Source organism: Microcaecilia unicolor, chromosome 3 (assembly GCF_901765095.1).
Source record: "Microcaecilia unicolor chromosome 3, aMicUni1.1, whole genome shotgun sequence".
NCBI classification, from domain to species: Eukaryota; Metazoa; Chordata; class Amphibia; order Gymnophiona; family Siphonopidae; genus Microcaecilia; species Microcaecilia unicolor.
In genome coordinates this window covers 189,005,439-189,020,741 of record NC_044033.1, presented here as the reverse complement: position 1 = coordinate 189,020,741, position 15,303 = coordinate 189,005,439, and the positions used below count along the sequence as shown (strand labels likewise).

Genomic DNA, 15,303 nt, shown 5'->3' with positions numbered 1-15,303 from the left:
CCTTGACCTCAAAGGAAAAACAAAAGCAGAGAGAAACATAATTGTAAAGGGGTTTATTACTACAAGGGAACTACAAATAATAATGCTTTCCCCTCTGCCTCTTACCTGTTCATCCCTTGAGACACTCCAATGCTCCCCTGGGCCATCACTTTCTTGATGCCTTTCAGTGCCACCATCTTGGCCTTGGCAATGGGGTCCATAATGTCCTCAGCAGCAAATTTATCTAGATCTAAATGAACCAATTGTTTCCATTAGTCTATCACCATGAAACAGTCTCTATTGCCCAACCCACTTGCAGCAGATCAAACTGCTTCTGCACCTTAATCCTCCATACTTGCAGGGAATGGAAGCAGATACAATGTTTGTTTGCCTGACTAGCCATCACTTTCTGGGATCCTTCCTGCACTGACCAGCAATACATTCTCTGCAAATCATGTTAGTAGTACCATGTAGCCAGCCTTCAACTGAAGCAGAAGGCAGTAATTACCAAATTATAGTTGGGGATCCCAGTTCCATGGCATTATGTTTATGAATCCAACTTTTTCAGCACTGGAGAACTTTCAATTAAAGCAGAGATAAAACCCTCATTAATGCACCTCTATACATTATGTGGCATGCTGTACGTTCTTGCAGCTCTATACACCATAAAACACATGAATCCATAACCACAACGTAAAAGCGCAACCAGGAAAAATCTCAGTGTTATCTGTAAGTTGAAGATGAAATTATTTGCAAAACGCTGAGAATCTGGCAAAACAATATTAAATGTTTTGCCAAAAATATCCAGAAAATAACCCACCCGTCCATCCCAAAAACATCTACCAAATACATTCTTGTAACTGAGCTCAAGCAGACTCATTACAAGCTGAATGCACTACTGGTCTTTACCAGGAATTACAATTCCCTCCCACCAGTAGTAACAAGGAGAACAATAGTTTTCTGGCACCTGTGTCAGGGAAGAAGTTGTTTGCAAGCTGCTGTTGCTGAACAACAAGTGGCTGAGATTTCATCCCCATCGGTTGTTGCTGAACACCAACCATCTGCTTGGGAAGCAGTCCCTGTTGCTGCGGCAGCACGGGCTGTGTTGTGTGCTGTGCTCCAACATTATGCCCCTGACTCTGGGTCACTGCTGTGTTGGGGGCCAGAATTTGACCTGCCTGAGGTCCAACCAGTCTCTGCTGCTGTGGTAGGAGCTGAGGGGCAGTTGCCAAGTTTTGCTGTCTTGCAACAATCCCCAGTGGAAGCTGCTGTTGGGGCCCAACAAGGCTGGCTGACTGCCCATCATGGGGTGGCTGTGGCTGCTGTTGTGTCTGGGGTATCTGATGGGCTAGTCCTGAAGGATGAACCATCATAGAGTGCTGCTGGACTGGTTGAAGGTGCTGAACAGACATTAGCTGCTTTTTCTGCAACTCCTTTTTCTCATGCTCCAAAAGATCTTCAATCAGGAGTGGAAGTTCACTTGCTACCAAAGAGCTTTCCATCTTGTCTAAGTCATCAACTGATGAGTTATGGGTACCAGGCAAGCTCAGGGGGCTCCCACTCAAGTCAAACTTTTCCAGTGGTGGATTGCACTGATTCATGATGGGTTTCTGAGATAACACTGGAACAGAGGAAGCATACGAAAGTGTTGAGTGTTCCTTGTTTGACAACTGTGCTGATCCACCTCTCACATTCCCTAAAGTGTCTGTGGTTCTGTTGGTAGTCAAATGGCTATTTCCAGAAACTAACAGGCTTCGTCCTGCTTTCAGACCATGAGACACAGGCATTTTATCTGCGTTCTGGGCAGCTTCAGACTTGATGATGATAGGTTGCCTCTCAATAGTGCTAGCTGAGAACTGGCAAGTAGATAACTTTAAGCCATCATCCTCCAGTTTTGGTTTTATGTCTGCTGAAATCCCCACCTTGGTCTCCATGGCGACACCTGCACCCTTAAGTTTCTTTTCAAAGCCAGTGGGACAGGATCCAGAGGATAATACGTCCTCCAGTCTGTGGTTAGCTTTGTTTTCCTGGCCCATCTGAATGTTTTCCTTGCCTTGCTCTGTGATTGCTGGGAAGTTCTGAACACAAGAGCCAGAAGGCTCCCTTTTAAGTAAGGCTTCTTTCTCTGCTTTTTCATTAGCTGATTCCACCAGCCTCAGGTGCTCATTAAAGATATCCTTTTTGTCTCCTGTGTCCAGTTCAGGATCAGTGTAAGCCAGGAGGTCAAACTCACCTCCATTGAGAAGATCATCAAGGTGGGGGTCATTGGTCTCAAGACTGTCAAGGTTACCAAGATCATCATCCCCTTTTGCAACATCAGGATCAAGGCTCAGGTTGGCAAGATCATCATCATCTTCAAGGTCCTTATGAGAATCAAAGTCAACATCCAAGTCAGGATCTACAGGATCTACACAAGAAAGCCTTGTGCTATTCATGCCAAGTTGAACCTTACTGGGGACTGTTGCAGAGTTAGAGACAGCACCAGAGTCTACACTTTCCTTTAATCCCCCAGGGCAGAGGTTAGCACTTGAAGTGGAAATGGTGCGAGGTGCATGTTGAGACAGTAGCTCTAACCCAGAAGTTAAAAGTGACATGTCCTTGGCGTGAGTACGCTGGCTACTGCTTGCCTCAGAATTCTGTGGAGATGACAATGCTGAAATCTTTTGGGACTGCAGAAGGGGGTTTATAAGCCCAGTGTTTTGCATGGGTGCCAGCTGAGCCCGCATACCCACAGACTGGTGGCTCTGATTTTCCATGTTCGACAAAAAGAAACGAGGTCTTGTTGGAAGATTCTGCTGAGCAAGAGGAACACCTGTGGCCCCAGGGACTCCTTTCTGAGTGTTGTGGCGTAGTTCTATATAAGGAGCACCCACTGTACTTGGTGAGGCTGGAATTTGTTCACTGGGCACTGCAATTCGTGAGGGAAGCCCCACTGTGCCGTTCAATGCTGGTCTACTCATGTCGAGACTCAATGGCTGCTGGAAGCGAGAAGGTGTAGGAGGCCGTTGTTGCAGATGCCATAAGTGCTGTTGCTGCGGGGCTCCCTGGAAAGCTCCTCGTGGAAAAAATGGCTGCGGAGCTCCTACTGATTGCCTGGAACAGCAAGAACAAGGAATGAAGTATAAAAACTGAACATTTCCCTGTCATTCATATTACACAAACAAACTAAATCTAATGCTTGTCTTCAGCAAGTCACTTGGAAAACAGAGACCAACAACTTGAATGAGGTCTGAACAGAGCACTCCCATTCCAACAAGGTCACTGAATTCCCTAGGGACTGTAGCAGTCAGTGAAGTACCTACCAGGGCTGCCGAGAGACAGATCCAGGCCCCCCACCACCCTTACCTTTCTGCGCCTGCTCCTCCCTCAGTCTGTCACTCACCTGCTCCTCTTGTGCCAGGACCTGGGTTATTGCGTTAATGCAATCACCAGGGTCCCAACATACAGGAGAAGGACAGTGACAGACTGAGGGAGCAGAACATTCTGAGGCTGGGCCCGGGGAATCTTGTTCCCCCCCCCCCCCCCGGCGGCCCTGGTACTTACTACCATATCCCCAAAAGAATTACATTCCATTCTTTCACAGACTAGAAGCTGCTCATCAGAGTTATGCATATTCCATAATATATAAAGAGCTCTCCCTCTAAAATGTTAACGTTCTTATCTATGAGCACATACACCCCCCAATCCTGCCACTGTCCACCACATCCAAAATTAGAAGATTCTGTGATTCTAAATGATATAATGAATATCTTGTACCTACCTGACCCCAATATCCAGGCTGGAGGGAGTTGCTGCGGGAGGTGGTCTGGACAATCTGTCGTCCTGAGAAAATGCTGCCTGCGCCATTACTGGACCTGCCAGCTTCCCACCTCCTGGGGATGAGCTCATATTCCCCAAGCTGCCCTTGTCCTGAAAATAACATGAGAAGAAAACTATGAAGAAATGAAAGCACACTCCTACGTCTACCATATCCAACTCAGTGGCTAAGTGACTGCTGGGTAAAGCTGATTCAAGCTCTCAGGGTTCCTGCACTATGGTCACAACCAACTTTTTTTAAATTTTAAATCTTTATTAAGTTTCATACTACAGAGTAACAACTTTTTCCCCAATCCCACCAAGACAAAATTAGAGTAAGGTGTACAGAATATTCTAGTTAAAAAAAAGAAAAAGAAAAGAAAATCAGCTTATATCAATGTAGTCAAAACTCAATAGTGTCGAAAGGAGAACAGATTTAGACCTACTTAAGGTCATGGGTAACTGACCCTGCCAGCCCAAAAGTTGTCATATCAAGTTGCTAATTATAGCTCTTCCTATTCCCCAGTCCAAACCAGAGTCAAAGTAGAGAGTCTTGATTATACCAATCCAAAAATTATTCCCATACTATTTCCATAGCATCTATTAGTTTGCTTAGAGTAAGCCTGCCAAAGATTTGGTTTAATGGTCAAGAAGTGTGTATCTTTTTAGTATTCCGTGGATCCAAAAAAGTCCTCTCACAATGAGTGTCTTCCTGAACAAGGTCTTTATTGACAGTAGCAGAAATGACCCGACACGTGACGTGTTTCGGCGTTTTCTTGTGTACGGTAAGCATTTTCATTGGTTTTTCCTTAGTCCTGTTAGCTTTTATTTAACCAGTGCTAATTCAATGCAGTTATAGCGGTTTGCATTGTGCCTCACACAAACGAATTTGCTTCCCAGTACTCAGCAGTCATTTAGGCGCTTTTATGGCCTGATCTTGTGCAATGCCGATAGCTATGTAGTCTGTTTTAGTAGTTTATAGCATGCCCCACACCGACTATTCCATTCATTTTCATTGTTATATATTTTATCTGCAATAATCCCCCCTTTTTTGATTTACACCTAGGGGAGCTACGTCAATATTCCCTTGGGCACAGTTTTAGACATTTTTAGATGTTAATATACATTTTTAGACTCATTTTTTTCAATATTCCGTGTTGATAGTATTGTTTCATATTGTCTTCATATGCTCTCATATGTATTAACGGGTTCTTGTGTATGATAAGCATTTTTATCGATTTCTCCTCTGCCTTTCCAACTTTCATTAAGTCTTCACTTAAATTAGTGCTGATTTAGTGCAGTTATTGGGTTTAGCATGGTGCCTTACATAAACTAGCGTACTTTTCAGTACTCAGTATTAACTTTGGCGTTTTCATGGCTCGATCGCGTTGTATCGCTGATAGCTATGCTGGCTGCTGTAATAGCTTATAGCATGCCCCACACCCATTATTTTTTCTTATTTATTTTTTCTCATTTCAATTGGCATTTACCTTTTATTTGTAATTTTGCCCCCTTTTTGTTTTACACTGAGGATATTTATGTCATCATTCCTGTGGGCACAGCTTTATTTATCTTTACATGCCAATATACTTTTGCTGACTCTTATTTTATATATATTTTTTATGGTGACAGTATCGTCTAAACATGGCCTTCAGGTGTACTCTGCCAGCATGTTACGTGGTTCTTTATGCACTTTTGCAAAGGTAATATTATTTTTCAGTTAGGTGGTTCCCCTATGTTATGGTCCATTTTTCTTAGTAGTTTATGGTCTTCTTTTTTAATATATGCTATTTTTCACAGTAATATCAGGCAATTCTTTTTTCTGTTTCTCCCATCCTTATCATTTTATGGTTCATCACCTTTGACATTTGCTGATTCATTTGGCAGCCGTGCCTTGTTTTCATTTTCATTTTTTATTTTTATTTTCATACCCGTGTGGTCTTCTTCATTATTCTCCATCATCAAAACAATTTTTTGGGATCCCTGTCCATATATTCTATGTTTCACTTTTTTCAGTATCATTTCATTTTGTTGTATATGTATGTATGGAGAGTATGTAGTGATTTATGCCTTCGCGTACATATTTATTATAGATATCGTTGTTAGCAGCTTTAGTGCTTTTTTTCATCTGATCTACAAGGTACTTTTTTCTACAGATAATACTAGGTATGTCCTCTATATTTATACTTTATTATGTTGTGTATTTTATTCAATGCCTTGTCCTCATTATCTCTATGTGGTATAATTTCATATTTTATCATATATTTTTTATTATATATACTTTGCATCTTTCATTCTGATGTTTTATTTGTCTAAATTTGTACAAGAAATTGTATATGGATGTTCAAGTTTTTATTCATGTTTTTAATCATAATTGTATTTTTATGCATGTCTTTGTATATTATATTATTTTATAGACCCCTGACGCAGGCCTCACGGCCGAAACACGTCACGTGTCGGGTCATTTCTGCTACTGTCAATAAAGACCTTGTTCAGGAAGACACTCATTGTGAGAGGACTTTTTTGGATCCACTGTGTGTTTTGCCTTTCATTGGTTTTCCTGTGGAGAGTTCACCTTCTGTGGGTCTTTTTAGTATTCCACCATCTGGCTATTTCCCTTTGGATGACAGGTAGTAAAACTTGAGGTTTATCTCTGGCAATTCCGTGGTCATAGCCAACTTACCAAAAAGTTCTACCTCAGCTTATCACACCTGTCAGGCTTCTTCCCTTGAAGCACTGGGTTTGTGAGCCCTTGGACCACTACCGTGGAGCGGCAGGCAAGGTCACCTTCAAAGCAGAGACGAGGCAAGGCTGGACTGGAACCTTGGACTGGAGTTCTGCACTGGAATACACAGGACTGGAACGCACTGGATGGGTGCGCACTGGACTGGAACCCACTGGACTGGTATACACACACTGGAGTGGAGCCCACTGGACTGGAACACACGGGACCGGAACAAGCTGGACAGGAACACAATGGACCTAGGCTTCACCTACACTTAGCCACCGTTCCCCGAGGGTTGAGCCCTCAGGTTTGGGCAGCCGGCAGGGCTTACAGGAAAACTGGAACTAGCAAGCAGGAACAACAGGAATCAGGATACAGAAGTGCCCCCAGGCACCTAGGCGAAAGCCAGGCAGACAGGCAGGGAATGTCTGGGTTCCGGCAATAGTCAGGTCTGGCCACAGGCAGAGAATATCAGGGTTCAGGCAGTAGTCGGGTCAGGCAGCAAGTATCGGGGTTCAGGCAGTAGTCTGGTCAGGCAGCAGGCAGCAAGACTATGGCTGGAGCTCCAGTAGCAAGGAGTACTGGAAGCGGACAGAGAAGCAAAGGAAAACACACACGGGAAAACCAGAAAGCTAAACACAAGAAAACTAGTAAAGCTGTACACAACCTAACAAGAAAGATATGCCCAAGCTAACTAGTCACAAGCTAGAAACTCACACTAAGCAAAACACAGGAGAACTAGTAAAGCTGTTCACAAGCTAACAAGCAACGCTATGCCCAAGCTAACTAGTCACACACTAGGAACTCACACAACACAACACACAGGAGAACTAGCAAAGCTGTACACAAGACAACAAGAAAAGCTATGCCCAAGCTACTAGTAACAAGCTAGAAACTCACACGGAACTGAACAAGGTAGCAGTGCACAGAGCACTCTAACATACCAGGGACCTTAGACGATGCAAAGGCCAAGGCTGTAGTCTCTAAGTGATTAATAAAGCCTTCAACACCTGAGGAGCAGCTGCAGCCATCAGTAAGCAACTATGGAGGCTGTCCAGGCACAAACAAGAGAGACAAGTCCGGCAGCCTGGAAGAACTGGACCGGACTACGCTAAAGTCTGGAACGGGTAGGAACAGCAAGACAAACTATGGCAGCCACTGACTCTGGCCACCAGCGGGTGAGAGGAGCACAAACCAAGGAGCAGGCAGAGCGCACACAGAATACCTAGGTGCAGCACAGAGGAGCAAACAGAGCCAGGCTGGAGTAGAGCTAACTCAGGCAGCACCCCCAGGTGCAGTAGAGTGGAATAATTAGAGCCATGCTGGAAGCAGCCAGCACACAGAAGGAAAACTACTCCAGAAAGGATAGGCAGAAGCTAGCTTAGAAGCTGACCCCCAGAAATAAGGTATGTCTGAGGGTGGTCACGGCCACAGACGTGACAACACCTCTATAAGTTCTGAGTACCATCGAGTACAGCTGGCAGAGATTTCTTGTCAGACTATAGCATCATTCAGGATTTTTTTTCATGTAAATATGTTTACTGAAACAATGTACCCAATACAAAAACCAATCAGAACAAGCCAGCAATCAATACAATCAGGAAACTAATAATAAACTTAAAAAATAAGTACTCTACAATAGAACTAATACCCCCTTGTGGGAAGTCATGTTTCCAAAAGCATAAACCTACTATGCCTTCCTTACCAAAACCTCATCTTCTCAAATTCATAGTGAATTTAAAACCAGACTTTGAGGGAGATCACATGATGCACTGAGCGGGTTCAGGCATACTCTCTGCTAGCTCTGTGGGCCCCCGGAGCCGGCCGACCTCTAGGCCTGGGCTGAACCGATTATCGCACTCAGACCTTTTCACTAACAGACTTCAAGACAAAGATCCGAACTCCAATGGGCAGTAGAACCGCCTTGAAGGCTAATCAGATCAGAGAACAGGTGGGCAACATGGCGTAGAGTCCGGGCACAGCAGTGTCTCAGTTCACTGCGACCGTGCTCTCTGAACTTACCACCGCCATGACCTTGGCCTTAGAGCCACAATTTAATCAACTGGGCCGCCGTCTGTGATAACCTATGGTTCTTAGTTCTTTATCCCCATCTGTTATGAACTGATGGAATCTGGGAAGAGAGATTACACACATGTATCCAGGGCCTATGGAACACTGTTGCGCCTTGACTGCGTGTTTTTACAGCATACACTATTTTCACAGGTGCTTGGGGTGACAGTGGGACCGGGGGGAGTGTCAGAACACTCCATAGAGTGGGTGGACATAGAATCCCTGACTTAATATCAACCGCAACGGAACTGGTGATTCCTGGCCTACCTCGCCAATGATCATCCCTTCCTTTAGTTTTTACAAGACAAATGGGAGAATTTCTTGATCACTAATGGTCAGCACTTAGACCAACCCTGCTTATTTTGGAAAACCGCAAAGGTGGAGCTTCAGGGAGAGATCATCACTTATACTAGTGCCCTAAATACAAAATGTACTCCTCCATTCTAGCATTAGGAGCGGACATGGCCAGGGCAAAAAGGAGATTAAATAGGACTCCAGATTCAGCCTCCCAAGAGCTCTATTACTCCACGTTTGCAGCGTTACATACCCATATTCGTGAGCGTATGACCCACTTTGTCTGTCCACATATAGAAAATTCCGTCTCTACCAATATGGGAACAAATCGGGTTATGATGTTAGCCCACATAGTGAAGTCTTGGGGAGGTGCTAAGACTAAATCTATGCTGCAAGACCCAGCAGGAGAGGTCACAACGAATGCATTACACTAATTTTCTTAGACCATTTTGCCTTGCTTTAATATGGCCAGAACTCAGGTGTCCCGATAGGATGGCTGAATTTCTTAGGGCAGCCAAGCTCCCCCTCATTGTCCCCAGATAATATGAGCTCTTTGAACCAGCCCATACAGGCAAAAAGAACTTCAACATGCAATATGCTTGCTTAAATCCTGCTGTGCCCTGGGACCAGATGGATTTTCCAAGGAATTTTACAAAATGCTTCAGGTCCAGTTGCTGTCGCCCTTACTATAGTACTTTTCCATGGTGACAGAAGAGGGCAGATTCCTTCATCAAGCCAACACTGTCATGATAACACTTATCCCAAAACCCAATAAACAGAGAACTGGTTTGACTCCTTGTAATGGAAGTGAATTTAAAAGATTGTTTTTCAACCCTGTCTTGAACGACCAGTGCACTTGGGGTCTGTATTGTTGATTAGAAGTAATTCTGTTTAAAAAAGATTAAGTGTTATCTTAAAGGATTGCTTTTCAACCCTGCTTTTGTCCGATAATACACTCTGAAATCTTGTCTCTGAAGATAGGACACAGCTCTAACCAGTTTGGTAAGCATAGAAGCACTCTGTAATTTTCCATAGCTCTGAACATGGGCTCAGAGCCTGTAAAAGGGAGGGCTTGTCACAGTAAGGTGGGGGTTCATCTGTAACGTACGGACTGTGCACAGGATTTGTTGTTCCTGGTCTAAAAAGCTCCTAGCTCTCGCTGTGTAACCGGGCCCCCCCAGCTGATAATAAGAGCCTGGATAATGGAGACCAGTGATGATTGTATGTATAATGTATATTCTTGCTTCCTTTCCTGGTCTAAGAACTCTTTGTATTGCTTAGATGTAGAGACCAGTGATGTAATGATTGTTTAATCATTGTGTTTGCTTCTTTTCCTGGTCTAAGAAATGTAGAGACCAGTGATGTAATGATTGTTTATACAGCTAATCCTTGTATATGAGCTAACCATTATATAACCATTGTAGAATTTAGCTCCTCTAATAAAGGTTTCATTTACTAATTACGAATCCAAAAGAATCCACGGTAATCATTGAGCAGTCTGTGTTACTGAGACAGGCTGTAAATCCATAGCATTATACTCCTACAGACCTATATCCCTATTAAATGCACTCAGATTAGGTACGATTGTACCGCAGCTTGTAGAAGACACTCAAGTGGGATTTGTACAATCTCGCCATTCAGTTCTCAATGTGTGCAAGATCCTCCTCGCAATGACCCACTGACAGTCCCGGGCAATACTGGCTATGTGAATTAGTTTGGATTCCAAGAAAGCCTTAAATAAAGTTCATTGGCCATATCTCTTCGCAGTGCTTTCTCTGTTAGGGTTTCAGGGATGGATCTTACAAGCAATTTGGTCATTATACATGGCTCCACAGGCACAATTGATGATAAATGGGGGACCCCATAGGGAGGAGTACGAGACACCCTATTTTTTTTTATTTCGCGATGGAATCCCTGCTTTGTATCCTAAACAATGACGATCCATTGCAGGGGTGGATATATCGGGCCACAAGATCAAGGGCCTGGCCTTTGCAGATGACTTATTGGTGTCCTTGATGAATCCTCAGCAATCCCTGCCTGCCTTGCTTGGATTGGTGGCCTGATATGGTGATTTGTTTCTCTCTCAATCTTTCAAAATCCAGGGCTATGCTGCTTTCCAGGGAGGTGTGTAACCGTTGAAGGGGAGTTTCCCACTGAATGGGAACTGACAGCACTCAAGATTCTGGGCATCTCCTTGCACGTGGACCTTTCGAAATTATGCGCTTTTAATATTAAAAATCAACAAAAAAAGGAGGTAAAAGACCTCACACGCACCTGCGAAATACACGACTAAGGCTATGCTTGTGGAGCACATACTCTCTATCCCCTTGGGGCTGCATCCAATTATTTAATATGATATTAGCTCCAAAACAGTAATATACCATTTAAATGCTACCTTTATTCCTGAAGGGAGATGATGAATTGAAGATTAATGGGGTGTTGAGGCGCTTCCTGTGGCAGAAGATTAAACAGGTACCGGGGGTGCATTTTTAGCAGCATACTACATGGTCTACCCTCCCTGCCTACAGGAATCTACAAGACTCGCCCTATTTTAAAAGGGGGAAGGGATATCTGGAAATGGATTTGTTGATGGTCTGCGTTCTTGGCGCAGACCACATCATATCTTTCACTTTGTAATAATATGGAGTTTCCACTACAGTGTGTTTGATCGTTGGCACAGACAGACAAGGTATTGTTTATCTGCTACACCTGGCAGACTTGGAGGGGAAGGTCAAGTCTTTTCCCAATCTCCACAATGGACAGACCTAACTGAAGACATGCAGGAGACAACTGCGGACACTTTCACATTGGGCTCTCAACAGTTGGTTCCTTTAAGATTCTACCGTTGGTATTTGCTTGATACTACATTAGATATTTACTACAAGCGTCTAGAGCGGCAATGGAGTGCAGACTTACATCTTGAAATTTCCAGTGACCATTTACAGACATTTCTACAGAACCTGAAAGCTTATTCAGATTGTGTTCTACACCGTGAAACCCTATATTACTTTGCACTATGTGTGTATATCACACCACAAAGAGCTCAACGAGTGTCTCTGGTCTCTACAGGTCATTGCCCTAAATGCCATGAACCTAGGGTCTATCTGGGACACATGTTTTGGGCCTGTCCTTATATCCAAACCTTTTGGTTCACTACCCTAAAGTTCTTCACAAAGATTTGCATTCCTCAGCTTCTTTTTGGGATTTACACACTGAACTCTTTGCACTGCCAGGGCTGTAGTCGGTTTCTGACCCAAACAGTGCTCTTTGCTATCAAGCCCATTCTTCAGAGCTGAGTAGCCCTTACTAGCCCAACTTAACAATAGCAAATTTTGATGTTGAGAGACTTATCAATGGAGATTCAAGACCTGTCCCAGAGACCGGGTGTTCTCTTCAAAGCTACACGGGAACCTTTTTGGTCCACTATTTCACCCAGAGCCCACAAGCGTTTTCTCAACCTATAATGACTGTGTGCAGATGCCTGCCTCACGAACTAGCTAACTTATCTTAAGCTATTGTTATTGCCTCAGTACAGGGGGGTAGATTGAGGGGGTGAATAACGGAGTGGGTTCAGGGGGTTATTACAAGCTCTATAAAAGTTGGTATTTTTAGAATGTCACTGCAACAATCATTTATGCCTTATGTTGCATGATTACTTTTTTTCTTCACTTGCAATAAATAGATTTGAACATAAAAAACAAACTTTGAGCCTTTGGTGCTAGAGATTGTATATAGTTCTCCCATACAGAAAGAAATTTCTTACTTTTATAAAGTATTTTGGCTCCATTACAGTCCATCAGCATTAAGTTATGCAACCTATTTATTTATTGCATTTGTATCCCACATTTTCCCACCTTTTTGCAGGCTCAATGTGGCTTACAATGTATTGTTCTTGGTGGCTAATAGATTAGGAATTGGACAGAATAGTGTTACATAGAGACCGTGAATAACATAATAGAAAATTAAACAAGCAGATTAGGCAGTTAGTGTTACATAGAGACCGTGAATAGCATAATAGAAAATTAAGCAAGCAGATATATGAAAAAGCAGTCTTAATTGTAGGTAGGGTGGAAATGCGTTTCATTTACACTTGTTGATCTTTGTAGTATGCCTTACTGAAGAGGTGGGTCTTCAGGGCTTCACGAAAATTAGTTAGTTCACAGATAGTTTTTATGTTGCACGCCAGTTCCAAAAAGAAGGGGGAATTCCACTCATCCAAGCTCCCAAAATAATCTTTTACCCACCAAGCCTGCTTTTATGATGAATAAACAGGAGCCCTTGCTCTGCATACTAAATATGTTTACCTAAAAGAACTCCTGCTGCTGAAAAAGGAATAGAATTATGATACGTAGTAGTAGTAGTTAAATATTCCATATTCCTAAGCACGGATCTCTAAAAAGTTTGGGTTATGCCCAAAAGGCATGGAAAAATGTGTTGGTATCTCAATTGCATTTTGGACATATTGGGGTATCTATCTTCCCCATTTAAAAACTTGAACTTGAGTAAGGTAAGCATGACATTCTCACAGTTCTGCACTTAATTGCTAAATCTCAGATCTGCGACATCAGCTTCACTATATTGGATCCCCATTTAGAAGCTAAAAAGGAAGCCTCTTCAGCTGGTGTTATTTTCAGAAGAATCTTATAGAGCTCAGCTATTGATAAACCATTCCTCTGACTTGTGCTATAAATTCCCTAAAATGGGCACTATATGCCTGGTACCTAAAGCTTCCTTATCCAATGAAGAAACATAATGAGATAGTTGCCTATAAGCAAAAATATCCCCAGGGTATGAAAAACTGATGGCTGCAGCTGCTCCTCAGGTGATGAAGGGCTTTATTAATCACTTAGAGACTGCAGCATTGGCCTTTGCATCGTCTAAGGTCCCTGGTATGTTAGAGTGCTCTGTGCACTGCTACCTTGTCCAGTTCAGTGTGAGTTTCTAGCTTGTTACTAGTAGCTTGGGCATAGCTTTTCTTGTTGTCTTGTGTACAGCTTTGCTAGTTCTCCTGTGTGTTGTGTGAGTTCCTAGTGTGTGATTAGTTAGCTTGGGCATAGCGTTGCTTGTTAGCTTATGAACAGCTTTACTAGTTCTCCTGTGTTTTGCTTAGTGTGAGTTTCTAGCTTGTGACTAGTTAGCTTGGGCATATCTTTCTTGTTAGGTTGTGTACAGCTTTACTAGTTTTCTTGTGTTTAGCTTTCTGGTTTTTCCGTGTGTGTTTTCCTTTGCTTCTCTGTCCGCTTCCAGTACTCCTTGCTACTGGAGCTCCAGCCATAGTCTTGCTGCCTGCTGCCTGACCCGACTACTGCCTGAACCCCGATACTTGCTGCCTGACCCGACTACTGCCTGAACCCTGATATTCTTTGCCTGTGGCCAGACCTGACTATTGCCGGAACCCAGACATTCCCTGCCTGTCTGCCTGGCTTTCGCCTAGGTGCCTGGGGGCACTTCTGTATCCTGATTCCTGTTGTTCCTGCTTGCTAGTTCCAGTTTTCCTGTAAGCCCTGCCGGCTGCCCAAACCTGAGGGCTCAACCCTCGGGGAACGGTGGCTAAGTGTAGGTGAAGCCTAGGTCCAGTGTGATCCTGTCCAGCTTGTTCCGGTCCCGTGTGTTCCAGTCCAGTGGGCTCCACTCCAGTGTGTGTATACCAGTCCAGTGGGTTCCAGTCCAGTGCGCACCCATCCAGTGCGTTCCAGTCCTGTGTATTCCAGTGCAGAACTCCAGTCCGGGGTTCCAGTCCAGCCTTGCCTCGTCTCTGCTTTGAAGGTGACCTTGCCTGTCACTGCCGCTCCACTGTAGTGGTCCAAGGGCTCACAAACCCAGTGCTTCCAGTAAAGAAGCCTGACATTCTTAGACCACAAAGTGAAGAAAAATAGGGAGAGTGAGATAAGACAAGGAGATCAATTAAACAGTAAACAGAAAAAAGAAAACATAGTATTAACCTGATTATCCCCAGATATTACTCATCTAATTCATTATTCCACATTGATTATCTGGTTGGCTTCTTGAAGACCAAATACGATGTATAGTCAATTCATTTCATTGAGAACAAACTTATTGTCCAGATTTTAGTTAGAAATAATACGTCTGATTACATTCTCTCTTTTAAAAACCAGAAATTATTTAACATACTTGAGTGTCTAATTCAAATCCCACTGACTAAAGCAATCCCAGTTTTCACAAGCTTCACTCCTTTCGAAGTAATAATTAAGGAAATATTTCTGAGGAAAACTTTAGGAGTCATACCTGGAACTCTGGGAAAAACAATAATCTCGACATTAATCACCCACAATAACATCCACCATATCATTCAAAGTTTCTGGTCCATTATCATTTTCAGGACCATAACCACTTCTAGCTTGTGTAGAACTTCATTTATTATATCAATTTTTCACTCTCAAAGGGTTCAGTCAAATTGTCCATGTAACTCTCCAATAGGA

At 43.3% G+C, this 15,303-nt stretch overlaps 1 protein-coding gene across 1 annotated transcript in view; it reads right to left on the bottom strand.

Annotated features, from left to right (window-relative positions):
* Positions 1 to 15,303, bottom strand: part of KMT2D (lysine methyltransferase 2D) — a 591,638-nt gene that overhangs the window by 181,774 nt on the left and 394,561 nt on the right. The window contains exons 33-35 of the mRNA XM_030196818.1: positions 3,740 to 3,888; positions 947 to 3,072; positions 106 to 229 (exon numbers count right to left, since the gene is read on the bottom strand). Coding sequence (XP_030052678.1) covers positions 106 to 229; positions 947 to 3,072; positions 3,740 to 3,888 — 2,399 coding nt within the window. The remainder of the gene's footprint in view (positions 1 to 105; positions 230 to 946; positions 3,073 to 3,739; positions 3,889 to 15,303) is intronic.